This window comes from Podarcis filfolensis (assembly GCF_964270895.1).
Source record: "Podarcis filfolensis genome assembly, chromosome: 9".
Taxonomy (NCBI): Eukaryota; Metazoa; Chordata; class Lepidosauria; order Squamata; family Lacertidae; genus Podarcis; species Podarcis filfolensis.
Genome location: NC_139610.1, coordinates 1814675 through 1836669, shown reverse-complemented (window position 1 = coordinate 1836669; position 21995 = coordinate 1814675). Strand labels below are relative to the sequence as shown.

At 43.3% G+C, this 21995-nt stretch overlaps 1 protein-coding gene across 8 annotated transcripts in view; it reads right to left on the bottom strand.

Annotated features, from left to right (window-relative positions):
• Window positions 1–21995, bottom strand: part of SCAPER (S-phase cyclin A associated protein in the ER) — a 215371-nt gene that overhangs the window by 166537 nt on the left and 26839 nt on the right. For all 8 annotated transcript variants that reach the window (XM_083630088.1, XM_083630090.1, XM_083630089.1 and 5 more), the window contains 7 exons: window positions 18191–18291; window positions 12726–12842; window positions 11749–11909; window positions 4623–4885; window positions 3463–3693; window positions 2250–2420; window positions 695–770 (listed from right to left, as the gene is read on the bottom strand). In XM_083630088.1, the coding sequence (XP_083486214.1) occupies window positions 695–770; window positions 2250–2420; window positions 3463–3693; window positions 4623–4885; window positions 11749–11909; window positions 12726–12842; window positions 18191–18291 (1120 nt within the window). The remainder of the gene's footprint in view (window positions 1–694; window positions 771–2249; window positions 2421–3462; window positions 3694–4622; window positions 4886–11748; window positions 11910–12725; window positions 12843–18190; window positions 18292–21995) is intronic.

The following is a 21995-nucleotide window of genomic DNA, read 5'->3' as shown; positions in this document are numbered from 1 at the left end:
AATCGCAGTTAATGGTTTACCATGAACCAAATGACCTTGGATGCTGCTGCTCCCCTCTGATGCACAGGAGAAACAAATCATGATCCCTGGCTTATGTCTGAACCAAGGTTTGAGGTTTGTTTCACTCAAACAAACCATGTTCTGTAAGCTAAGAACAAATCTTGGCTACAGACTGTAGTTTATCTGGAGTGAAATAAACCAAAACCCTTGATTTGGACATAATGCTAAGCCAGGGCTTGTGGTTTGTTTCTCTTGAATGCTAGTGGGAAGCTGCAACTGATATGTTTGTGGCAAACCATGGTTTAACGTGATGTTCAAACTTGGCCTTTGTTATCAAAAATACAATAGAGTTTTAAAAACAAATCAAAGGAATAGTGCATGTACAGAATTTGTTCCATTCTGGAATGTAATCAGAATGGAAATGACCAAAGAGAGAATTCTGGAACAATAATATAGTGAAAATGTTCCCTTTTATTATTCCGTAGTTTTTTTTTTAATTAAGCAATTGCATTAATATCAAAACCACTTGCCTGATAATATTTGCACGGTACACCAAACTTTGGTGATGGTTATCACTCTCACAAATTTATTGTGATTAAAAAGCAAGGGGAATAAAGTGGCGGGTGACAGAATGAAAGCCTTAAGACATGCGCTCTGATATTGTTAATTCACATTTCTGGACAAGGAAGTTTACCTTCATAGTCTGCCAGGACATCATTCCAGTCCATGGAAATTCCACAGAAAGATGTGCTTCCACTGCCCATGCCAGCCTAAAATTCCATAGTGCAAAACAGAAAACAGAAACCAAACTTTCTATTTGGAAAGGAAACCTTTCTTACACTCACCATTCCATGCAAACTATATATAAATGCAAATATAAATCAAATGTTCAAGAGCATCTTTCTTCCAGTCTCCTTTAAAATAGCAGACCAACACAAAAGGCAGCTGTTGCCGCTATTATGGCCCACTTCAGACATAATAGGAAACCAATGTTTTTGCTGTGAGAAAAAGCAGATTGGGCCTTACACATTCTTCCTGCCCTCCTTTCCATTTTAACCTAACCTCAGTTCTTTTAGGACCAAACTTGGAAACTGAAGGTTTTTAAAACTATGGTTTGAGAACAAGGCAGGATCTGAAAGTATGATTTGATCCTGGCTTGTTCTCATTAACCATAGCTTAAAGCAAGAGTGGCTAACTTGTGGCCCTCCAGATGTTGCCGGATGCCAACTCTCATCAACCCCAGCAGGCATAGCGCATGTCAGGGATGATGGGAGCAGAAGTTCAGCACCTCCAGAAGTCTAGAGATTATTTATCATTCACAGCATTTTTGAACACCTTTTCTATGAAGGCACCTAAGGCATTTACAATTTAAAATATAAACACACACAAATGATACAACATCTTTTCAGGCCAACAGCAGTAGCTGACGGCATTAGCTTTTTGGATTGGGCATCCTGGCTTCAGAAGACAACTGCAGTACAGTACTCAGGCAGGTCTCTATGGGAAGTGGCGTTCCTGAGTCATATAGGGCTTTTAAGGTCAAGAAAGGTGCTTTCTTTAAAACATGTATTTTTACAATGTCCTATACTTACTAAGTTTTGGGGGAAAGCAATGGATTATATAAAATGACACTGTATGGAAAAAGCTAAAAATTTCAGAGGATTATATTCTGACAACTGGACAATAGAAATGGATTCTCCGTGCCCTTACTATGGCCAAAAGACTGATATTGTTGCATTTACACTGGAAAGATAAATATAGGGATCCGTTTATTCAATGGACTGAAGATCTGTTTACACTTGCCACCTATGAGCGGATGGCTTATAAACTTGACTTTGCATGGACAAGTATAATGAAAATTGGATCTCAGTGATAAAAACTCAGTAGCTTAAAAATTGAAATTGTTAATTGTTAACAATTGCTATAGTGATATTATGTATATTTCTTTTTTCCTTTTCTTGACTTCAAAAAACAAGTACCTTATATGCAAATATGATAACAACAACAACAACAACAACAACAACAACAACAATGATGATGATGAACAGAGCCTTCAACTGAGCCTGGAAACTAATTCCAGTCATGCTAGAACCTGTGTTCCTTTTTTTTTGCCTCCCTGGCACATCAGACAGTTACTTTGCTACAGTGAAAACTATACAAATATACAAAACTATTGTCAAATTCTAGCCTGTTTTGGGAATATTAACCTGATCCACTATAAATTATTTCAACACATGCAGAAAACTCACGGAAAAGTCACTGTCATTGTCTGTTTCAATGTTTATGTAATTGTTCTCCTCGGCTTCAATTTCTCTGGTTAACTGTTCTTCTTCCGCAATGGCACTTGCAATAGCCTCTTCATTGGCCTTTTCCAGGCGATCTGCTAACTCCTCTTTTTTAGCAAGAACTTCAGCCATGGACTAAAGATGCAAAACCAAAATCAGAGTTCAGCTGGAAGCCTGAAAATACTTTACTGCTATGTAAATGGTTCTCCCATTCCAAGTGTCAACCTGATGGTATTTGACCCCCATCATTCATATATCCAACTATCTGACTTTCCATTCCTCCCTTTCCCTCAGAGGTGGTACAGTGGTACCTTGGGTTACATACGCTTCAGGTTACAGACTCCGCTAACCCAGAAATAGTACCTCGGGTTAAGAACTTTACTTCAGGGTGAGAACAGAAATCTCATGGCAGCGGGAGGCCCCATTAGCTAAAGTGGTACCTCAAGTTAAGAACAGTTTCAGGTTAAGAACGGACCTCCGGAACGAATTAAGTATGTAACCCGAGGTACCACTGTATAGTAAGGTAAAGGACCCCTGAATGGTTAAGTTCAGTCAAATTTGACTATGGGCTGGGGCGCTCATCTCTGCTTTCAGGCCGAGGGAGCCAGCGTTTGTCCACAGCAGCTGTTCCAGGTCATGTGGCCAGCAGGACTAAACCGCTTCTGGCGCACAGAATACCATGCCGAGTGCCAGAGCGCAGGGAAACACCATTTACCTTCCCACCTATTTATCTACTCGTGCTGGTATGCTTTCAAACTGCTAGGAGTAAGTAACTCGAGTAAGTAACTGCTTTCCTACATTTATACGTAGGCAGCATTTGTATTTGGCACCCCTTCTGGACCTTAAAAACAAAGAGATAAGATTCACCACTGGACCTGCTAAAAACCAGCCAAACAGCTCTTCCTCTAGTTTCACTCCCAGGCCCTATCAGAAGTGCCACAAACGTTGCCGTTAGGAGCTTGCAGATGCACTAATGGCTCTGCTACCATCTTGGAGACTCTAGGGGATTGAACCTGTGACCTCCCAGGCATCTCCTTTATCACTGCATTATATCCCCTCATACTTGACTAATACAGCTGTGTTACAGAAGGGGAAGGTGGTAACTATTTACTACATGCCATTAAGTTTGGGGACTTGTTTTTAGAACAGATCCTCTTGCCCATCTGCAAGCGCTCACATTTGAAATATCTGTAGGGTCCATTTCTCTTTCAATCTTATTTTTTTCTGTTTGACTCCCTCCATCGCTCCTGGAATCAGTAGAGATTATTTCTTCCACCTGAAGACTTTTTGAAGTATGTTCAGCCTCTAAGAGAACCACAGGCACTTCAGAAGATGGAAGTAGAGAACTACCTGGCAAACTGTTGCTCTTCTCAGAGATCTTGATGTCCTCAAGGACACGGGCTGCGAACTAATATGCAAGATAGACAGAAATCGATACTGAGCTTCCAAACACAACCGCACCCATACATTTGACCAAGAGCAAATTCTGCTTAAGGGATTTTGTCATTTCTACTCTGCGTAAGAGTTCATTGCTTAGCATAGCTTGAAATATTTACACACTTGTAATAATTAAAATCAAGGTTTTTGGTTTTTTTACAAATACAGTCATACCTCATGTTGCAAACGCTGCAGGTTACGTCTTTTCAGGTTGCGTCCTGCGGCGACCCAGAAGTACCGGAAAGGGTTACTTCTGGTTTTGCCGCTCACGCATGCACAGACGCGCAAAACGACGTTACACGCATGCGCAGAAGCGGCGAATCATGACCTGCACAGACATAGGTTGCGTTCCGTTCAGGTTGTGAATGGGGCTCCAGAACAGATCCCGTTCACAACCAGAGGTACCACTGTGCTGAATTTTCTAAAAGCTGTTGGGGATGGTGATCTTTCAAGAAACATTATGTCAGGGAAGAGTTAGAGTTAGAAGTTTCCAGTTTCCCAGAGGGAGAAAGCTTTCCCCAAGGGGGGAGGAGAGCAGTGAATCTAATAGAAGAGAGCAAGAGGAACAACAGGGAGGGACCGGCTGTTCCCAGGAAAGGCAAGGGTTCAGTTCAGAAGCAGAACTCAGAAGGTATCTGAAATAAGTGACTCTGAAGAATAATAGTTAAAGATAAGAACCCTTTATAAGATTGTTTCTTAATACGCAATAAAAAGTTATAAAAGAACAAGAAGCGTTTGTGTGGTGATCTGAAGAGGACAACGACCAGTCCTAACACATTAGTTTATTAATCTCCAGCATTAATTTTCTTTTTATAGCAAGTACCTAATGCTTAATAATTTTACTTGCACCAGTTAGCTCCCAACATTCTTTCGAAAACAGTTCCCCTGAACTGCATGTACCTGAGTCCTTTCAGCAAGGGGGTGCTCAGACAGACAGCAAGAATCTTTGGGGGCAGGCTCTACAGTTTTAGATAGACTCTCTTCATTTAGCAAGGCCTTCTGCTTATTCTCTGGTGGTCGAAGAGCGACATTTTCTTTGTCGCTGTCATCCTTGAAGCGTGATAACTCTGTACATGAAGTTGGTTTTGTGGCCAAAGCAGAAGACTTGGATCTCACAGGTCTTCCACGATGGACTGTTTCCCATCCTTCAGCATCCCTCCGCTCTACATGGCACCATTAAAAAGCAAAGCAAGAAATCAAAAGCAAGATTGAGTACAAATATCTGAGCACACAGAAATCAGGAGTGAGGGACGAGCAGGTTAGTCTATGTCATGGAATCATAGGATTTTGGGGGTTTTAGGGACCCCCAAGGTCATCTAGCCCAACCCCAGGCAATGCAGGAATCTTAACTAAAGCATCCAGGACAGATGGCCATCCAAACTCTGCTTAAAAACCTTCATGGGAGGAGAGTCCACAACCTCCTGAGTCTTTATGCCTAAATCAGTTCTGTTCCACTTCCTCATAATTCCAAAAAAATTAAAATAAAAACTACAGAAAACACATATATTATAAGTATATGTGTTATAAGTATAAGATATATTATATCTTATCTTATAATATGCATTTTGATATTTTTGATCTGAAAATTGCATTGCAAAATCCAAAGAATAGCTATGGCTAATTAAATAGTCCTGTGGCCTTTTACTGTTACTGTTATGGTTTGTTACTGTGCTGTGCTTTTTTGTGTTTTTATATTATAAACCACCCTGTAATCCTCAGATGAAGGTAAGTATAGAATATTTATAGTATATAAATAAAATAAAAATATGTTCCAATCTGTGCATTAGTCCGGGGGGGGGGGCGTTGATTAGGTCCACTCATATTGAAATTCACAAAGAACTAATTCCTCAAATATTCCTGTCAGGAGGACGTTTTCTGGCAAAGGGATGTGCGTATTAAATACCTTAACTAGTTGACTTTCCTGCTCTGATTCTGCAAATGGAGCCACACAGCACTTACATTTGCATAGGCACTATGAATTTTAAAAAGCAACAGAGAGAGGCCTGTGGCATCTTAAAGACTAAAAGAACTTTTACAGGGTAAGTCTGCATGGATTAGAGCCAACTGTGTCCGATATGTAAGAAGGGCCTCAGCTAAGTGGCAGAGGATGCCCTGAGCTCAGTCCCAGCACCAGGCAGCAGAGCTGGGCAAGATTTTTCCGCGCCAGAGACACTGGAGATCTGCTTCCAGAGTGGTGCATTCCAGCTGCAGCTGAACGAAAACTCCCATCACCCCTGACCCTTGGCCATTCTGGCTGGAGCTGACAGGAGTCCAGCAGCACGTGGGGGGCACCACGTTGGCTACCCTGAGGTAGACAGGCTTGGGCTGGATTTGGCCCATGGTCTAACTTAATAGGAGGCAACGTGTGATTCTGAGCACTGCACATTAAAGGAGGGAAATGATTTAGCAATTCTAAATGCACCAACAGAAGCTGGCTTAAATTAAATTTAAAAGAAAACAATACTGGAGTGTAAAGTAACATGGGTTTTACTCAGATTACAAACAAATCTTTATCTCCAGGGGAATTTTACTCTTTAGGGCGAGCATGGCTTGTGTGACCTGGGGGGGAGGGGACTTTAAAGAGTATAAAGCACTGTTTGAAAAGAAATGCTGTTTAAAAACTGGAACTCATCCATTAGGCAAGGATGCTGCCAACACAAACATTAGAAAGTTATAAAATATAAAAACAATAAAAGAAAAATGGTCACAGGAGGCAAATTCGAATCAAAATTTAGTACCTAAAGAAAGCAAGATGAATATTTGTTAATGCTACTTTTATATCTAAAAGGTTTTAAAGAAGCATTTCAATAAGAAATGAGAAGGATCTATAAAGAATAGCTATTCAGGCAGAATAACAAATCACACACAGGAAACTGATAAAAAGATTGTCATCCCGATTTGCAAGCAAAGGCTATTATAACATATAGAGTTTGAGTTATATAATCATTACTGTATGCTAAGTTTTCTCAAGGCTCCTCATGACCACAAAAAGATGCAAAGTCAAGAAGTCAAAAAGCACTGAGAAGAAATATTATCTGTAGCAAGCTGCTCAAACATGGGGGCAGATGGGAAGGGCAAAGTGGAGAAGATTCGCCTTAAGGAAGAATTAAGAGACGTAGTAAAGAGCAGTCACCAAACTGAGGGGATAAAGGAGCTGCCTTTAATGACAACCCTAAGCCCTGACTTCCCACCCTCTTTTTAACCAAATCATGTCCAGGGTAGCCTTCTAAAAACAGAGGCTATCGGGAAAGATGGAACCAGGGCGCCTCTGGACTCTATCCTGATGAAGATGGAGCTGTGTCATGGTCCAGGCTCCGCTTCAGAGAGAGGGACGGAACACCAAGAAGACAGAGAGGAGTAGGCTGTTGAACCACCACGAGGCACAGTCCGTAAAGCGGCAGAGAAAGAGGAGACCCAAGGGACAGTGAGGCAGAAGGTCTGCTTCCCTCCTCCAATTCCACCCCAGAGGGCCTCCCTCCACTGCCAAGCCAAGCACAGTTGTCACTGGAGCAAACAATCACGCCCCCTCAAGGAAGGCAGATCCATCTTGATCCAGGGCTACGTACACTTACATTATTGTACTTCAAGTAAAGCCAATGGCCCATCTAGTCTAGCATCCTGTTATCACAGTGGCTAAACAGATGGATGAGAGAAACCAGCATGCAGGGCCCGCCAACAGCAGCCTGGAACATAGCTATCATTTCGAGTTTACAATGCAGTTCTCAGATTTAAAAAAAAACCCCAGTGCCCTCCAGGCATTGTTGGATTGCAACACCCATCATCTGCCGTTGGCATGGTCAATGGTCAGGGCTGATGGGAACTGCAGTTCACAACACCTGGAGGGCAGCATAAATAGGAAATATGCCTTTTAAAAATGGTGCTTTACATTACATGACTTAACAGGGTGTGCAGTTGGTGCCCTTAATACCAGACACACACTTTGAGGTTGGATGGGAGTGTCCATACTAAGACCACAAACTGAAACCAGAAAGGAGAAGGTTTTTGTTTTAGTTAAGTGTGGGGCACTTTATGGGCAAGCCCACACTGAGTATCACAACCTGGATTGTGTTACATGCCCAGTTTTTTCAATGAATAATTCATTGGGGTATTCTGACAATTCTCTAGTCACATCTGAGCTTCCCACTCTCGGCTTCTTCTTATATTACACTGAAGTGACAAACCATCTGTTATTGTAAGCCCCCACCACCCCACCTCCCAAAGCCACTTAGGCGTTATGCCTCCAACATCACTGCATCTGGAAGAACTGTCCTGCAACCCTATTAACAAGACTAGTCAGAAAAGGGCCCCTTTGCACTATGGTAAGCTGTCGGTTCCTGATATTAAAACATCCCTTTCAAAGAGATCTGTCACACTGAATGTTGTCCTCTACCATTAGTTAGCTCACACTCATTGAAATGTTTTACTAGAACAAAGATAGCCAGCATGGTGCTCACCAGATATTGTGGACTCACTCTCCACAGCCCTGACTACTGGTGGGGCTGAGGACAGGTGGAGTTTAACATCTGGAGGATACAACATTGGCTACCCTAATCTAAAGCAGTGTTCCCCAACCTTGGGCCTCCAGCTGTTTTTGGACTACAATTCCCATCATCCTTGACCACTGGTCTTGCTAGCAAGGGATGATGGGAGTTGTAGTCCAAAAACAGCTGGAGGCCCAAGGTTGGGGAACACTGATATAAAGGACCTGTTTCAGGGCTACAAAGAATCACAACCTTACCAGCAGCCAGCAAATGTCACTGGTAATTGCAAAAGGGAAACAGACTCATTTCCTGCACTTCAGTCCACTCTAATAGGAGTTGGAGGTAGAACAAATAGCTCTCAACCAACTTGACCACCTAGGGCAAGTGCTCTCTCACTACCTTAGTAGAGTTCTTTGAGTGTCAACAAGCATCAGACAGAGGTTTCCTCGGACTTTCAAAAGTCTTTCTACAAAGATTCCCGAGTAAGCTTAGGAGTCCAGGAATAGAGAGGAATAAGAGGACAAGTCCTATTATGGATAGGGAACAGGTCCACACAAGGGCAGGACCCCTAATTCAATAAGAGTTAAATACACAGGTTCTCAAAATGAGTTGGTTCCAAACAGTCTATATCTCAGTGAATTCTATATTGCTCCTAAATCCTAAACTGCTGCCTTCTGTTCATGTGAGGGTTTTCTGAGGTCCAGTGTGACTCATATGCCCTGCTTCCTGATTAATTAAGTCCCTCCTCAGAGAGGAGTGTGAGCTAAGGAACGAGCTGCCTGGATGCATGTGCAAACACTACCCCATGGCTTCTGATCGCAGCCAATAGGTTGTGATGTTCAAATCTCAAAACCCATGTTCTAGCTTGTTGTTATTATTTATTGTTTGTAAGCTGCTTTGTGATTCATCTGAATGAAAAGCGGCATAGAAATATAATGAATAAATCACTCAATCAATATTTGGTTCACTGTTGTTAAAATTTAAGTAGTACTTTTAAGATTACTTAAATGAATGACTTTTTTAAATGAATGGTGCTAGGTTTTTATTTTTTATCCAATAGCACCCAGAGAACCACGTTTTCCACCCTGTATGTAGAGTGTTCATATTGATATCAATAGAATTACTACTGAGTAGATATTGAATTATTAGATCACTAATAGAACACAAATAAGGAATTAACCTGTTATAGAACTCCAGGCTCTCAGTACAAAAGCCAGAGAAACTTTTAAAGCAGGAGAAACTACAGCTAGATAGGATTCCACCTGTACTCAAACAACATGTTATCCATTATCTCTTTTAAACTTGTGTCTCTACAGGCACATGGTCTACCTATCGGCTTTTTCTTGAAAATATTAGCCAAACGCTGCTCTTGTGGGGTCACTTGTCTAAACTTGCGAAACTAAACACTTTTTGGTTTTTTTTTTAATAGTGGTCCCTGATGCCCATGATGATGTATAAAGTGTCTATGATAATTTTAAAACAAGGGGGGAACAAAACCAGTACTTTTTAATTACGTAAGAAAAAAACCCTTAATACTCTTCTAATTCTTTACATTTAGGTTAGTAGTCAGCAATGAAAAAAGCAAGGAAGCTTGTGGCACCTTAAAAACGAACAGATTTACTGTGGCACAAAATTGCACGCACCAGCATTCAGGACACAATAAATCTGTGAGTCTTTTAAGACTCTTACAGCAAAAACAAACTAACAAGCCTACCCCTCTGAAATAGTCAGATGGATTACTAAGCTATATCTTTTTAACTTGTCCAAACAAAAGAAATGCTTAGTTTTTAATGGATAAACATAAACAGTAACTCTTGGCACAAACACTGTGCAATGCAGCTCCAATTGTTGCTTCTTACAGGGCCAGCCTTGTATTTTCTTGTACCTGTCCCTGATAAATCACTATTTCCATTTTTGTACAGTGTCTAGTTTATGTATGCTGTTTGTCTACACTGCCCAATTAACACAGTTTTTCCAGTGACTGAAACTATTTTTGGAAAAAATGAAACAAAATTAATAAATACAAACTAAACTACCGTATTTTTCGCCCTATAGGACGCACCGGCCCATAGGACGCACTTATTTTTTTTGGGGGGGGGGGAATAAAGAAAAAAATTATTCCCCCCCCCCCCAAGCCCCAAAGAAGCCATGACAGCGAGCGGGATGGATCCCGCTCGTTATCCTGGCTTCATTTTTAGCCTCGGGGCTGGGGGTCCGGGAGCGAAGGCGAGGTTGCACAATCTCGCCATCGCTCCCGGAGCTGGGGGCGGGGGAAGCCCAAGCTTCCCCTGACCCCAGAACAGGTCCGAGAGCGATGGTGAAGTTGCGCGCAGCTTCGCCATCGCTCTCGGAGCTTGCGGGGGAAGCCCGAGCTTCCCCCGACCCCAGCCCCCAGAATGGGTCTGGGAGCGATGGCGAGGTTGCGCAACCTCGCCATCGCTCCCGGAGCTTGCTTGCGGGGCTGGGAGCTGGGGAAGCTCGGGCTGGGGAAGCTCGGGCGCGCAAGGCTTGCGGACAGCTGCGCGAAGCACGGGGCGTCCTCCGGAGGGCGCCCCGTGCTTCGGGCTGCAGGCTGCCGCCCGCAAGCCTTGCGAGCCCGCGGGAACTCCCCCTGGGCGCGCAAGGCTTGCGGATAGCTTCCTGAAGCCTGGAGAGCGAGAGGGGTTGGTGTGCACCGACACCTCTCGCTCTCCAGGCTTCAGCGAAAGCCTGCATTCGCCCCATAGGACACACACACATTTTCCCTTCATTTTTGAAGGGGAAAAGGTGCGTCCTATAGGGCGAAAAATACAGTAATAATAAAAATCATCAGTACTAAACCAGTCTTCACCAATCTATGATTTCATGTTGGGGCTAATGAGAGCTGAAGTGCAAAACACCTGGAAGGCATCAGGGTGGGGGAAGGCTGGACTTAAATAACACACAAACGGCCTAAAGCCATTATGGAGCAGCATAAAATCAATATGAAAATAGCACTTAACAGCACTTGTTAGCATGAGTTTCTAAAGCTGTCATTTCTCCAAGTTTGTCAGCTTCCACAGTATCTCTAGAACAGGGGTTCCCAAAATGTGGTGCGAGGACTGTCTGTGGCATGCTCAAATTAAATATTCATAGTTTTTTAATTGTAATTTTAATGCTTCTTTAATGTATTACTATTTGAATTCTATGAAATATATATATATTCTCATTTATATATATTACAACTATTATTCAACCACAATTTTAACATTCCCAACTTCAAAATGCTAATGCAATGAAAGAAATAAAAGCAGCAATAAAAATACAATTAAGAATCAGAGAATCTAGCACAGGGCATTGCAATTGTTATGTCTGGCAGGAAAATCATTAAATGGTCTACCAAGACTATCTGCAACTATCAAGTGGTTCATGAGGGTGAAAAGTTTGGAGACCACTGCTCTAGAAGTTAAATACCTAAGAAGTCACATCTTGCTATGGATGCATCTTTGCCTCAAGTGCACATGCATATAAATGTATGCACATGACCATAAGGTACATTACTAATCAGGTCACTTATAGACACTTGCCATTTCTCCGTGAAGTTTTCTGCACTGGTGTTGGTATGCATTTTTGTGCTGTTGCCATCTCTGAACTGGTAACCGTTGCTATATGGTTTGCTTTCACTTTGTCAGCCCAACTTACACCCACTGGAGCCAGACGATTAGAAGTCACTGTTGCAGATGGTGTCCTAAGCAAAGAAAAAAGTCACACATCTAGCATTTTCATTAAGGACAGATTGATACCTTCCATGTATTCTTCGTCTGACTTTTTTAGTTCCTCATGGTTTCTATTGGCTCAACCTAATCATTAATTATCCAAAGCACAAAAATTAACCGTGATTGCACTACTCAACACCACTAATTTAAAACCTGAACATATAAAGATACAGTCACATGACTATTCTACCCAAATAGGTTGATTTTATCAAAGTGGGATCCACATAGAACCATATAGAATATGTTTGTGGGAAATGGTCTAGAAACATGGCAAAGCAAAATGTTGAGCTTTGACAAAATTATGTATCCTAACTTTCACTCGTGTTGCCTCTTTCCATGAACTACTTTTCCATCTAGTTCTCCACAGCAAAATGACAGAAAAGAGAGGCAAACTTCCTCTATTTCTTACACTGGAGCAAATTTCAAATTTGGAACTTGCATCCTCAAAGGCTCTAGCGTGAGTTTAGGTGTGCATGAAGACAGTGATATTTATTTTTAATTTTAATCATTCCCTCTCATAGCAAACACATATGGTGAATGCTGAGAGAATGCTCAGAGGAACTGTAAGGTTTGCAGAGCAACAACAACTACAACAACAATCATTCCATAATGGGGGGCGGGGGGGGGACAAACAGCCCAACAATGATTGGAACATAGTAGCTAAGCAGGAAGAGAAAAATAGAAAACTGATGCAAGTTAAGTTTAGCAATAAAAGCTACAGTGAGAAATCTATGCCAATGAACAGATCTTTTCACTCTTGAAATAGGAAAGTGTTTCAGTTTCCATACCCAAAGTTCAGACTTCTTCGAGCGTTTGATGTTACACTTATTCTGTCAGTTGATGGGCTTGGAATTACATGGCGTCCTGGAGACATCTTCTTTACTTCCCATGCTAGTGAAGTCGGCCTGCAAGTTCAACGTGGAATACTAAGTAAAAACTAGGCACTGGTATTCCTACTTGTTTGCAGTTAAAGCCACAATGTTGGATGCTGTAAAAGCGCACAATGCAAGGCCTGCTGACAGCATCTAGTGGTCTCCATGCAAGTGCTCTCAGCCACCCTCCTTGGTGCATGAGTTTATCCCTGATAATTGCCACATATGGAGAGTTCAGGGGTGGGCTAGATGAGCCTCGTGGTCCCTTTCTATTCTATGATGCGGTCTGTCTAATCCACACTCTTGCTTAGAGCAGTAAAAGCCAGATGCTTGTGGGAAAGCCCATTGTGAGTGTTGGGGAAAGCCGCTCCCTCCACCGGGCCTAGGGGGCGGGGCCCACACTCACCACCGCCACAGCTTTAAGAGGCTCCAGCGAGGCCTCAGGACACTGGTGCTGCTGCAGCAAATGTCAAAAATGTTTTTACATATTTTAAAATGTTTTAAAAGCGTTTTTACTTTGTTCCACCACTGTGAACGATGGTTTTTATTTACATATTTTTATTTTATTTTATTTTTGTTTGGGGTTGGATAAATGTTGAGTGGGGTGGGGATTAGTTTTATTTTAGTATAATTGTTTTTGGCTTTGTTTTGCTTTTACTATTTTGTTAGGCCATTGTAAAGTTTGTATTTTGCTTTTTAAGGGGAAAGGGTCAGGGCTGCCTGGGAGTGGGCCTCAGCCAACAGAATGGCTGGGGCAGGTTCCACAGGGGCAGAAGCACCAGGACACCCAATCTCAGTGGTCACGGGCAGGAGGAGGAGCTATACTAATACCAGACCATGTCATTACTGAGGAGGCAGGTTTAGTCATTGTCTGAGGACTATCCCTACCTCCAGGTCTGGTCCTGACCGGAAGGATACTGGAATCAGCAGGGGAAACCCACATGACCCGAAAGTGTTGCTGTGCAATGCCAGGTCAATGATGAATAAGACCACTGCCATCCACAACCTGGCATATGTGACAGAGACTTGGTTGGATGAAGCAGATGGGCCTGTCCTTGCCGCTGCTTGTCCACCAGGCTTCTCTTACACACAGCAACCCAGGTCATGTGGGCGGGGAGGGGGGGTTGCAGTGAATTTTAGGAAGTCATTGGTTTGCACCAGGCGTCCTATTGGGAAGACCCAGTTCTCTGAGTGCATGTTCTGGAAGTTGGGCAATAGGGGCAGTACAGGATTCCAACCTCCCATCTGCACTAGGGATTCCCTGCCTGAGCTGCTTCAGGTCATGGCAGATGTTCTCCTGGAGACACCTAGCTTGGTTGTCCTAGGGGATTTTAACATCCATGCCAACACAACCTTACAAGGGGCCGCTTGGGACTTTGTGGAAAGCATGGCCTCCATGGGGCTGTCCCTGAATAACTCATAGCCGTGGACATGCCTTAGACCTGGTGTTCACCTCTATGGATGTTGGTGATCTGACACTAAGTAAAAGCGAATCAAAAGAAGTGCCATGGTCAGATCACTTCCTGGTGCAACTGGACTTCTCTGTGACCCTTCCCCTCTGCAGGATGGTCCGCCCCCGCCACTTAAGGGATCCAAATGGTTTCCAGGGAGTGGTAGAGGATGTTTTATCCCAAGTTGATGGCCTTTCAGCTGATTCCCTGGTGACCCGCTAGAATACGGAGTTAACCAGGGTTATTGACTGTCTGGCTCCGAAGTGCCCTCTCCTATTGCATGGAGCCCGGACAGCCCTGTGGTTTTCCCTGGAGCTGGGGGGGGAAGAAACAATCGTTGAGACGGCTAGAGCGCTGGTGGTGGAAAACTCACTCTGAATCAGACACGGGTTAGAGCTCAAAGTCGAGCCTACCAAGTGGCAATGGCAACAGCGAAGAGGACTTTCTTCGCCGCTTCTATTGCATCTGCAGAAAACAGCAGCAGGAGACTCTTTCAGGTGGTTTGTAATCTATCGGAACCACCTTCATCATCGGGGCCGGCTAGGGACCACAAGATCTCCTGCAATGCTTTTGCAAAGTCGCTCAGATTCAGAAGGAGGTAGACTCTACCGTGGGAGCAGGGCCGGGGCGGGAGAGTGCTAGAGTATTGTCTAGTCATGTTATATGGGATCAATTTCAATCTGTTACCTCCGAGGATGTGGACAAGCTGCTTGGACGAGTGAAACCAACCACCTGTCTTCTTGATCCTTGTCCATCCTGGCTAATAAAAGCAAGCAGGGAAGGGCAGGGCGATGGGCTCCGTGGGGTGGTGAATGCCTCCCTCTGCGAGGGAGCCTTCCCAGACCCGCTGAAAGAGGCAGTCATTAAACCGCTTCTTAAAAAAACATCTTTAGACCTGGCCATTATGGCCATCTATCGCCCAGTCTCAAATCTTCCATTCTTGGGCAAGGTGATTGAGCGGGTGGTTGCTGAACAACTCCAAGCACGCCTGGAGGATGTGGACCATTTTTATCCCTTCCAGGCCTCACCATGGGACTGAAACTGCCTTGGTCACACTGGTCGATGATCTCTGGAGGGCTAGGGACAAAGGTACCTGAGAGCTGTTTCCTGGTTCTGCTGGATCTCACAGTGGCCTTTGACACCATCGACCATAACATCCTTCTGGATCATCTAGAGGGGCTGGGAGCACTGTTATACAGTGGTTCCGCTCCTTTCTCCTGAGTCGTGTCCAGGAAGTGGTGTTGGGGGATGAGTGTTCAGACCCCTGGGCTCTCACTTGTGGGGTGCCTCAGGGTTCCGTCCTCTCCCCCATGCTCTTTAATATCTATATAAAGCCGCTGGGAGAGATCATCAGGGGGTTTGGGCTGGGTGTTCATCAATATGTGGATGATACCCAGCTCTACCTCTCTTTTAAATCAGAACCAGTGAAGGCGGTGAAGGTCCTGTGTGAGTGCCTGGAGGCGGTTGGAGGATGGATGGCGGCTAACAGATTGAGGTTGAATCCTGACAAGACAGAAGTACTGTTTTGGGGGGACAGGGGGCGGGCGGGTGTGGGGGATTCCCTGGTCCTGAATGGGGTAACTGTGCCCCTGAAGGACCAGGTGTGCAGCCTGGGAGTCATTTTGGACTCACAGCTGTCCATGGAGGCACATGTTAATTCTGTGTCCAGGGCAGCTGCATACCAGCTCCACCTGGTACGCAGGCTGAGACCCTACCTGCCTGCAGACTGTCTTGCCAGAGTGGTGCATGCTCTAGTTATCTCCCGCTTGGACTACTGCAATGCGCTCTACGTGGAGCTACCTTTGAAGGTGACCCGGAAACTGCAATTAATCCAGAATGCGGCAGCCAGACTGGTGACTGGGAGTGGCCACCGGGACCACATAACACTGGTCCTGAGAGAACTGCATTGGCTGCATTAGTATGTTTCTGAGCACAATTCAAAGTGTTGGTGCTGACCTTTAAAGCCCTAAACGGCCTCGGTCTTGTATACCTGAAGGAGTGTCTCCACCCCCATCGTTCAGCCCGGACACTGAGATCCAGTGCCGAGGGCCTTCTGGCAGTTCCCTCATTGTGAGAAGTGAGGTTACAGGGAACCAGGCAGAGGGCCTTCTCGGTAGTAGCGCCCGCCCTGTGGAATGCCCTCCCTTCAGATGTGAAGGAAATAAGCAGCTATCTTCTCTTTAAAAGACATCTGAAGGCAGCCCTGTTTAGGGAAGTTTTTAATATTTAATGCTGTATTGTTTTTAACACTTGATGGGAAGCCGCCCAGAGTGGCTGGGAAAACTCAGCCAGATGGGCAGGGTATAAATAAATTTATTATTATTATTATTATTATTATTATTATTATTATTATTATTATCATCATCATCATCATCATCATCAGAGGATGAAGGCAATGAAGATGCCTGTTGTTTGCTCCTCCAGCAGCTGGAATTCAGAGGTTTAAGATTATGAAATCTGGATGTTTCATTCAGCTAATGTTACCAGAGGCAATTGACAGAACTATCCTCCATGAACTAATTGAATCCCCTTGGTTGAGCCAGGAGACAAATGGTTAATTAAAACTTTAGAAGCATATAAATCAAACACACACAAGGCATAGCATCAATTTGAATGAATGAATGAATGAGAAAAAATCCTTTAAAACTGAACCCTGCTGGAATGGAATGGCTATATATAGGTTTCTTTTAGGTGATGTTCTCAAATTCAAACATTCAAATGGCTGATGCTTCTTTCTGTTGAATAACAATTTTGATCTACATGATACAGAAGATGAAGTTGCATGAGCAAGAGCTTCAGATGAATTTGGGAAGGGGCCAAGTGGAGCTCAGAGGACTCCAATATGCAGAACCATCGTAACATTAGCGTTAAAAATGGCCAGAGAGAAATGGTTTACACAATCCTGGCTTACAAACCACAATACATCTACATACAGCTCCTTTACTCCACACTTCACATAAACAAGAAAATAAACCAGGAACCCACAGTTAACCATAACTGTGCATAGAGTTTGGTTCAGATATAGCAGTCAAACCATGGCTTGGGTTTCAGGGTCATGCCTTGAAGTGCTATGCGCCATCTTCCCCACTTGCACTGAGTTGCATCTCCCTCACTTCTGGTTCAACGTAACAATAGGTTTGCAGTAATCTCAGATCAGACAAACTTAGTGAGAACAAACTGCAGCTTGCCTCCAGATCTAGTTCAAATATGACTTCCCATTCTAGTTTAGATGCAAACTATGGTTTACAATAATAATTGTTTACCTGATTTCAAACTACAACTATTACAAATGAGGAAGGGAATTGAAGCACACATAGAGAAAGGAGTGCACAAGACTGAAGGCCAAACTCTGGTTAGGCCACAACATGCTAGCATTTGGGACACTATCTGAAACGAAGTGCCTGCCATATAGAGAACAAGCATAATAAAAACAACTACTACTACTACTACTACTACTACTATTATTGTTATTGTTATTATTATACCCCACCCATCTGGCTGGGTTTCCCAAGCACTCTGGGAGGCTCCCAGCAAAATATTAAAAAAACATAATAAAACGTCAAACATTAAAAACTTCTCTGAAGGCCTTCAGGGGTCTTCCAAATGTTGTTGTTTTTTATATCTCCTTGACAGCTGATGGGAGGGCATTCCATTAGGAGGGTGCTACTGCCAAGAAGGCCCTCTGCCTGGTTCCCTGTAACTTCACACAGTGAGGGAACCACCAGAAGACCCTTGGAGGAGGACCTCCATGTCCAGGCTAAATGATGGGGGTGAAGATGTTCCTTCAGGAGTACAGGGCCAGGGCTGTTTAGGGCTTTAAAGGTCAGCACCAACACCTTGAATTGTGCTCGGAAACATACTGGGAGCCAGTAAAGATCCTTTAGGGCCAGTGTTATGTGGAAAGTTATATGGAAATATTTTTCCAATTACCTGCTCTGGGCATCAGCCTTCTCCAGCTTTTCTTGAAGCTGTATCCAATCAATCAAAGCCTTGAAATCTCGTACATAGTTGTCTAGCATCATTAACACCTCCTACAACATAAATTTATCAAAGGAACATATCATATACAAACCAAGAACAGAAATGAAATAGAACAAACAAGGATCAACCCAGCAGCAAATAATTATGAGAAAAAAACTGTTTTTAAAACAGTCCTTATTCTATATTTCACCAGCTACGGTATATCTAGACTGGCAGAACACACCTGATTTCCATTGTTTTGCAGCCTTTGGAGACAAGGCATTTATTGAAGTTAAGAGAACAATGACAGTATTTTGGAGTTGGTGAAGCTTATCAAGTAATTCCCAGGAAGATGCAACAATAAGGAATAGTAGAAGGTGCAACAGCAGCAGGGCTGGTTGGCGTGGTGGTGGTGTAGAGGTCACCAGTGGCCCCCTATGCAGGCATGGGCTTTAGCAAATGCTCATCAATGCTGATTCCGACTCCAGCTCTCACTTCAATACTTAAAGGCCAAGTTCACATATTATGAGCCTAGGAAGCTGCCTTATACTGGTCCATCTAGCACAGTACAGTTACCATGGACTGACAGCAGTTCTCCAAGGTTTCAAACTGGGTTTCTCCCAGCCCTACTGGGAGCTGCTGGGGATTGGACCTGGGACCTTGGGCATTCATGTGCTCTACTACTGAGCTCGAGCCCTTCCCAAAGATTAATGGGTTTAGCCACCCTTGACTCTGAAACCAGTGACAATGGTACAGAAAATAAGACAGTTCAACAACAACAATAATAGAACAATAGCCATAATACATTACAATGAAGTTTAGATGCATACAAAATATATTCAATAAGTCAATTAACAGTGTCCAATGACACCATCATTATGTCCAGCTTCAGCAATCCATTCAGTAGTTCATACTAAGAGACCTAATTTGCCCAAGTCACCAGAGCAGAAAAAGAGGAATGATTTTTTAAAAATTGAATTCCCTTAACAGCAGACTCCAAGCAAGCCAGACTGCTATACCACTAAATCAAAAATACAACCAAAAATGTCCAACTGAAAGCCCCATTTTCGCTACAAGAAGGTCTGCTATGGGCAATAAAGTTCAATTTAAAGGCTGCAATTTACACTATTGAGAGGGAGAAGGAGAAAAAGTTCTGCCAGAATTATGCTAATTCTCATATTCTGAAGAGTGCCGTTTTGCATCCATGTGTGTTCTTCTCCCTATGGAAAAAAAGGGGGGCTCCCAAAGAGGAGAGGGAGTACAACAGCCCTGGAGCTGCCATCTTAATTTCCTCTTCCATGGAGAGCAATGAGAGGCAAAATTCAAAAGAAACAAAAATCTGAAAAACCAAACTATAGGCCTATGGAAGAAGAAACAAAGGTGTGGACAAATGCTTCCCCCACCCTTTCTACTTTGCCAGCGTGAGCCCAGTTGACTTGGGATTTGGTGATTTCACCACCTTAGGGTTACCATGTGCTCTGCTCTGCACAGGAAAGTCCTCTATTTGAAGGGACTCTCTATTTGAGGAATGTCAAAAAATCATGACAAAAGGAGGGTTGGCGGCCCTCGAAGTTGCCCACCAACACTTAGCAGCACCTGGTCAGCAGAGTTTGCAGGCATCTCCACCATGGCGAGATGTACTATATTTCTATTTAAATTATAGCTATTATTTCCAAATTTGTGTCTATGCATATGTTACTATATGCAGTTTTAATGCAAATTAACGTAATCGTCTATCCTCTGCTTTGCTGAGGCAAGTCTTTGTTGGTAACATGCAACTGGCCACCCTCTCTTTAGCTGATTAATTATGAAGAGAGGTGCTGAGAGTTTAGGTCACACTTCATTATTCTGAAGAAGCTGTATCCATTCTGCCAAGATGGTGTAATAAGGAATAAAAAGAGAGACTATTAAAGATGGCCTTCCCTGCCAAAAACTGAGTGGCAGTTTTTGTTTATTAAACTGTAAAACACCTCCAGCCTCTCTTCCATGTCTAAAAAAAGTACATAGAATTAAATTTATGGGATCCATTGCCACAACATCACAATCCGATTTCCAACTCCCTTTTTATTTAAAGGTGCTGAATCCTGGACAGTAGCGTAAAGGAGATCAGCTTCACATTAATTTAAAAGGCAACCAGATAAATTCATGGAGGATCTATCAAATGGCTGCTATCCATTACGTTAAAATTGACATGTGGAGTGCTTATGTGAACTCGCATTTAATTTTAGAAGGAAGTATGCTTGTATTTTCAGTGTAAGTTGACAGTCTGTGTTGTGTTGTTGCCTCTCCTTTATGAAGAAAAAAACTTGGTTTTGTGTGTGTTTTCCTTCTTAAATTTGAAACATAACAAGAAGTGGCAAAATGGATTCCTGGTGTTTGCAGGCAGTATGCCACTGAATATCAGCTGCCGGGAAGTGTCAATCTGCCTGGGAGGGCTATTACCACCATGCCCTTCCTGGAGGGCCTCTGACTGGCCACTGCACAAAGCAGGAGGGTGGACCCAGAACAGCTCTTTTAATAAAAGTACATTTGCATCAATTATTTGTTTAAAAAAGAGACAATTAATACACTAAAACTTTAAATCAGCTGGAAGAAGTAGCTCTAATAAGAACTTTTTCTTTTCCTTTTCCTTTTTAAAGGGAAAGGTGGACACAATAGATAGTTGTTTGCAGTGCCAAGTCAGCAGCTAGTAAGACATGTTCCACAAAATGAAATATTAGAGCTGGCATCCAGTCGCAACCCTGCCAATGGCAGATCAAACCTTCTTCTCTTTCAGGTGGCCATAGATGGGAGCGCAGGCCACAAGAAGCAATTTGCCCAGAGAACATGGCTAAGAAATGAACTCTCAACCTGAAGATTTGCCCGTTCCTAAACAGCCAGTTAACTTGAAAACATGACATTTTGTTTCAAGAGATGCCTGCCATACAGAAATTACAGTTAATGGCTTAAAGGAGCCTATTTCAAGAAATGCGTAGCTCTGCTGTTATCCAAAATTATCAGAGCAAGCACCATGCAGCTGTAATCTGAATCCTGTTTTACGAACAAGGGAATACAAACAAGACAAGCAGCTGGAGCGGCCCCATGTCCACTGATGCACATCTTTCTCCCTAAAGCTATGAAGGCCATTTTGTCCATCAGGAGGCAGCCGAACAAAAGTGGCTCTGAAAGCGCTGTTACAGGCAGGCACCCAGATAACTACATATAGATGTACAGCTAAAATTACCAATTAGTTTACCAATTGGCTGCGACGGATTCGATTGGTTTGTAATTAATTCTAGTTACTGGCGCACACAGCAGGATGGTTGGCGCCATCCCTTTTGTCCTACTGACACACAATCCTTGCGCACAGGGCCCTGGGGTCTTGGCCATCAATACAGCTCTCCAGTTCACCCACAGTCGTGAGTGCAGCAGATATACCCTACAGTGCTGAAGCAGTGGAAATACGTACCACTTGAAAAGGTGCTGACAAAAAAGGAAAGTCTGTTTCTGTGCTATAGTCATGATCATTTAAAAATCCCATTATTTTTCAAGGGCAAGTGCATCCCTACAGCAATTTTTAGGGGAAGAAAACTTGATTTATAGGAGCTGAGATGGGGTTGTATTTATGAAGCTGGCTATTAACAGTACAACTCCATGCTCAGAAGTCAGCCCCACAGAGCTCAATGGGGCTCACTCCCAAGTAAACAGCTAAACCATGGTTTCATGTTACAAGGACAAGCCTGGGTGAACTTTGGGCTTTTGAGATCCCCTTTCCCTTCTCCTCATCCGACAGGAA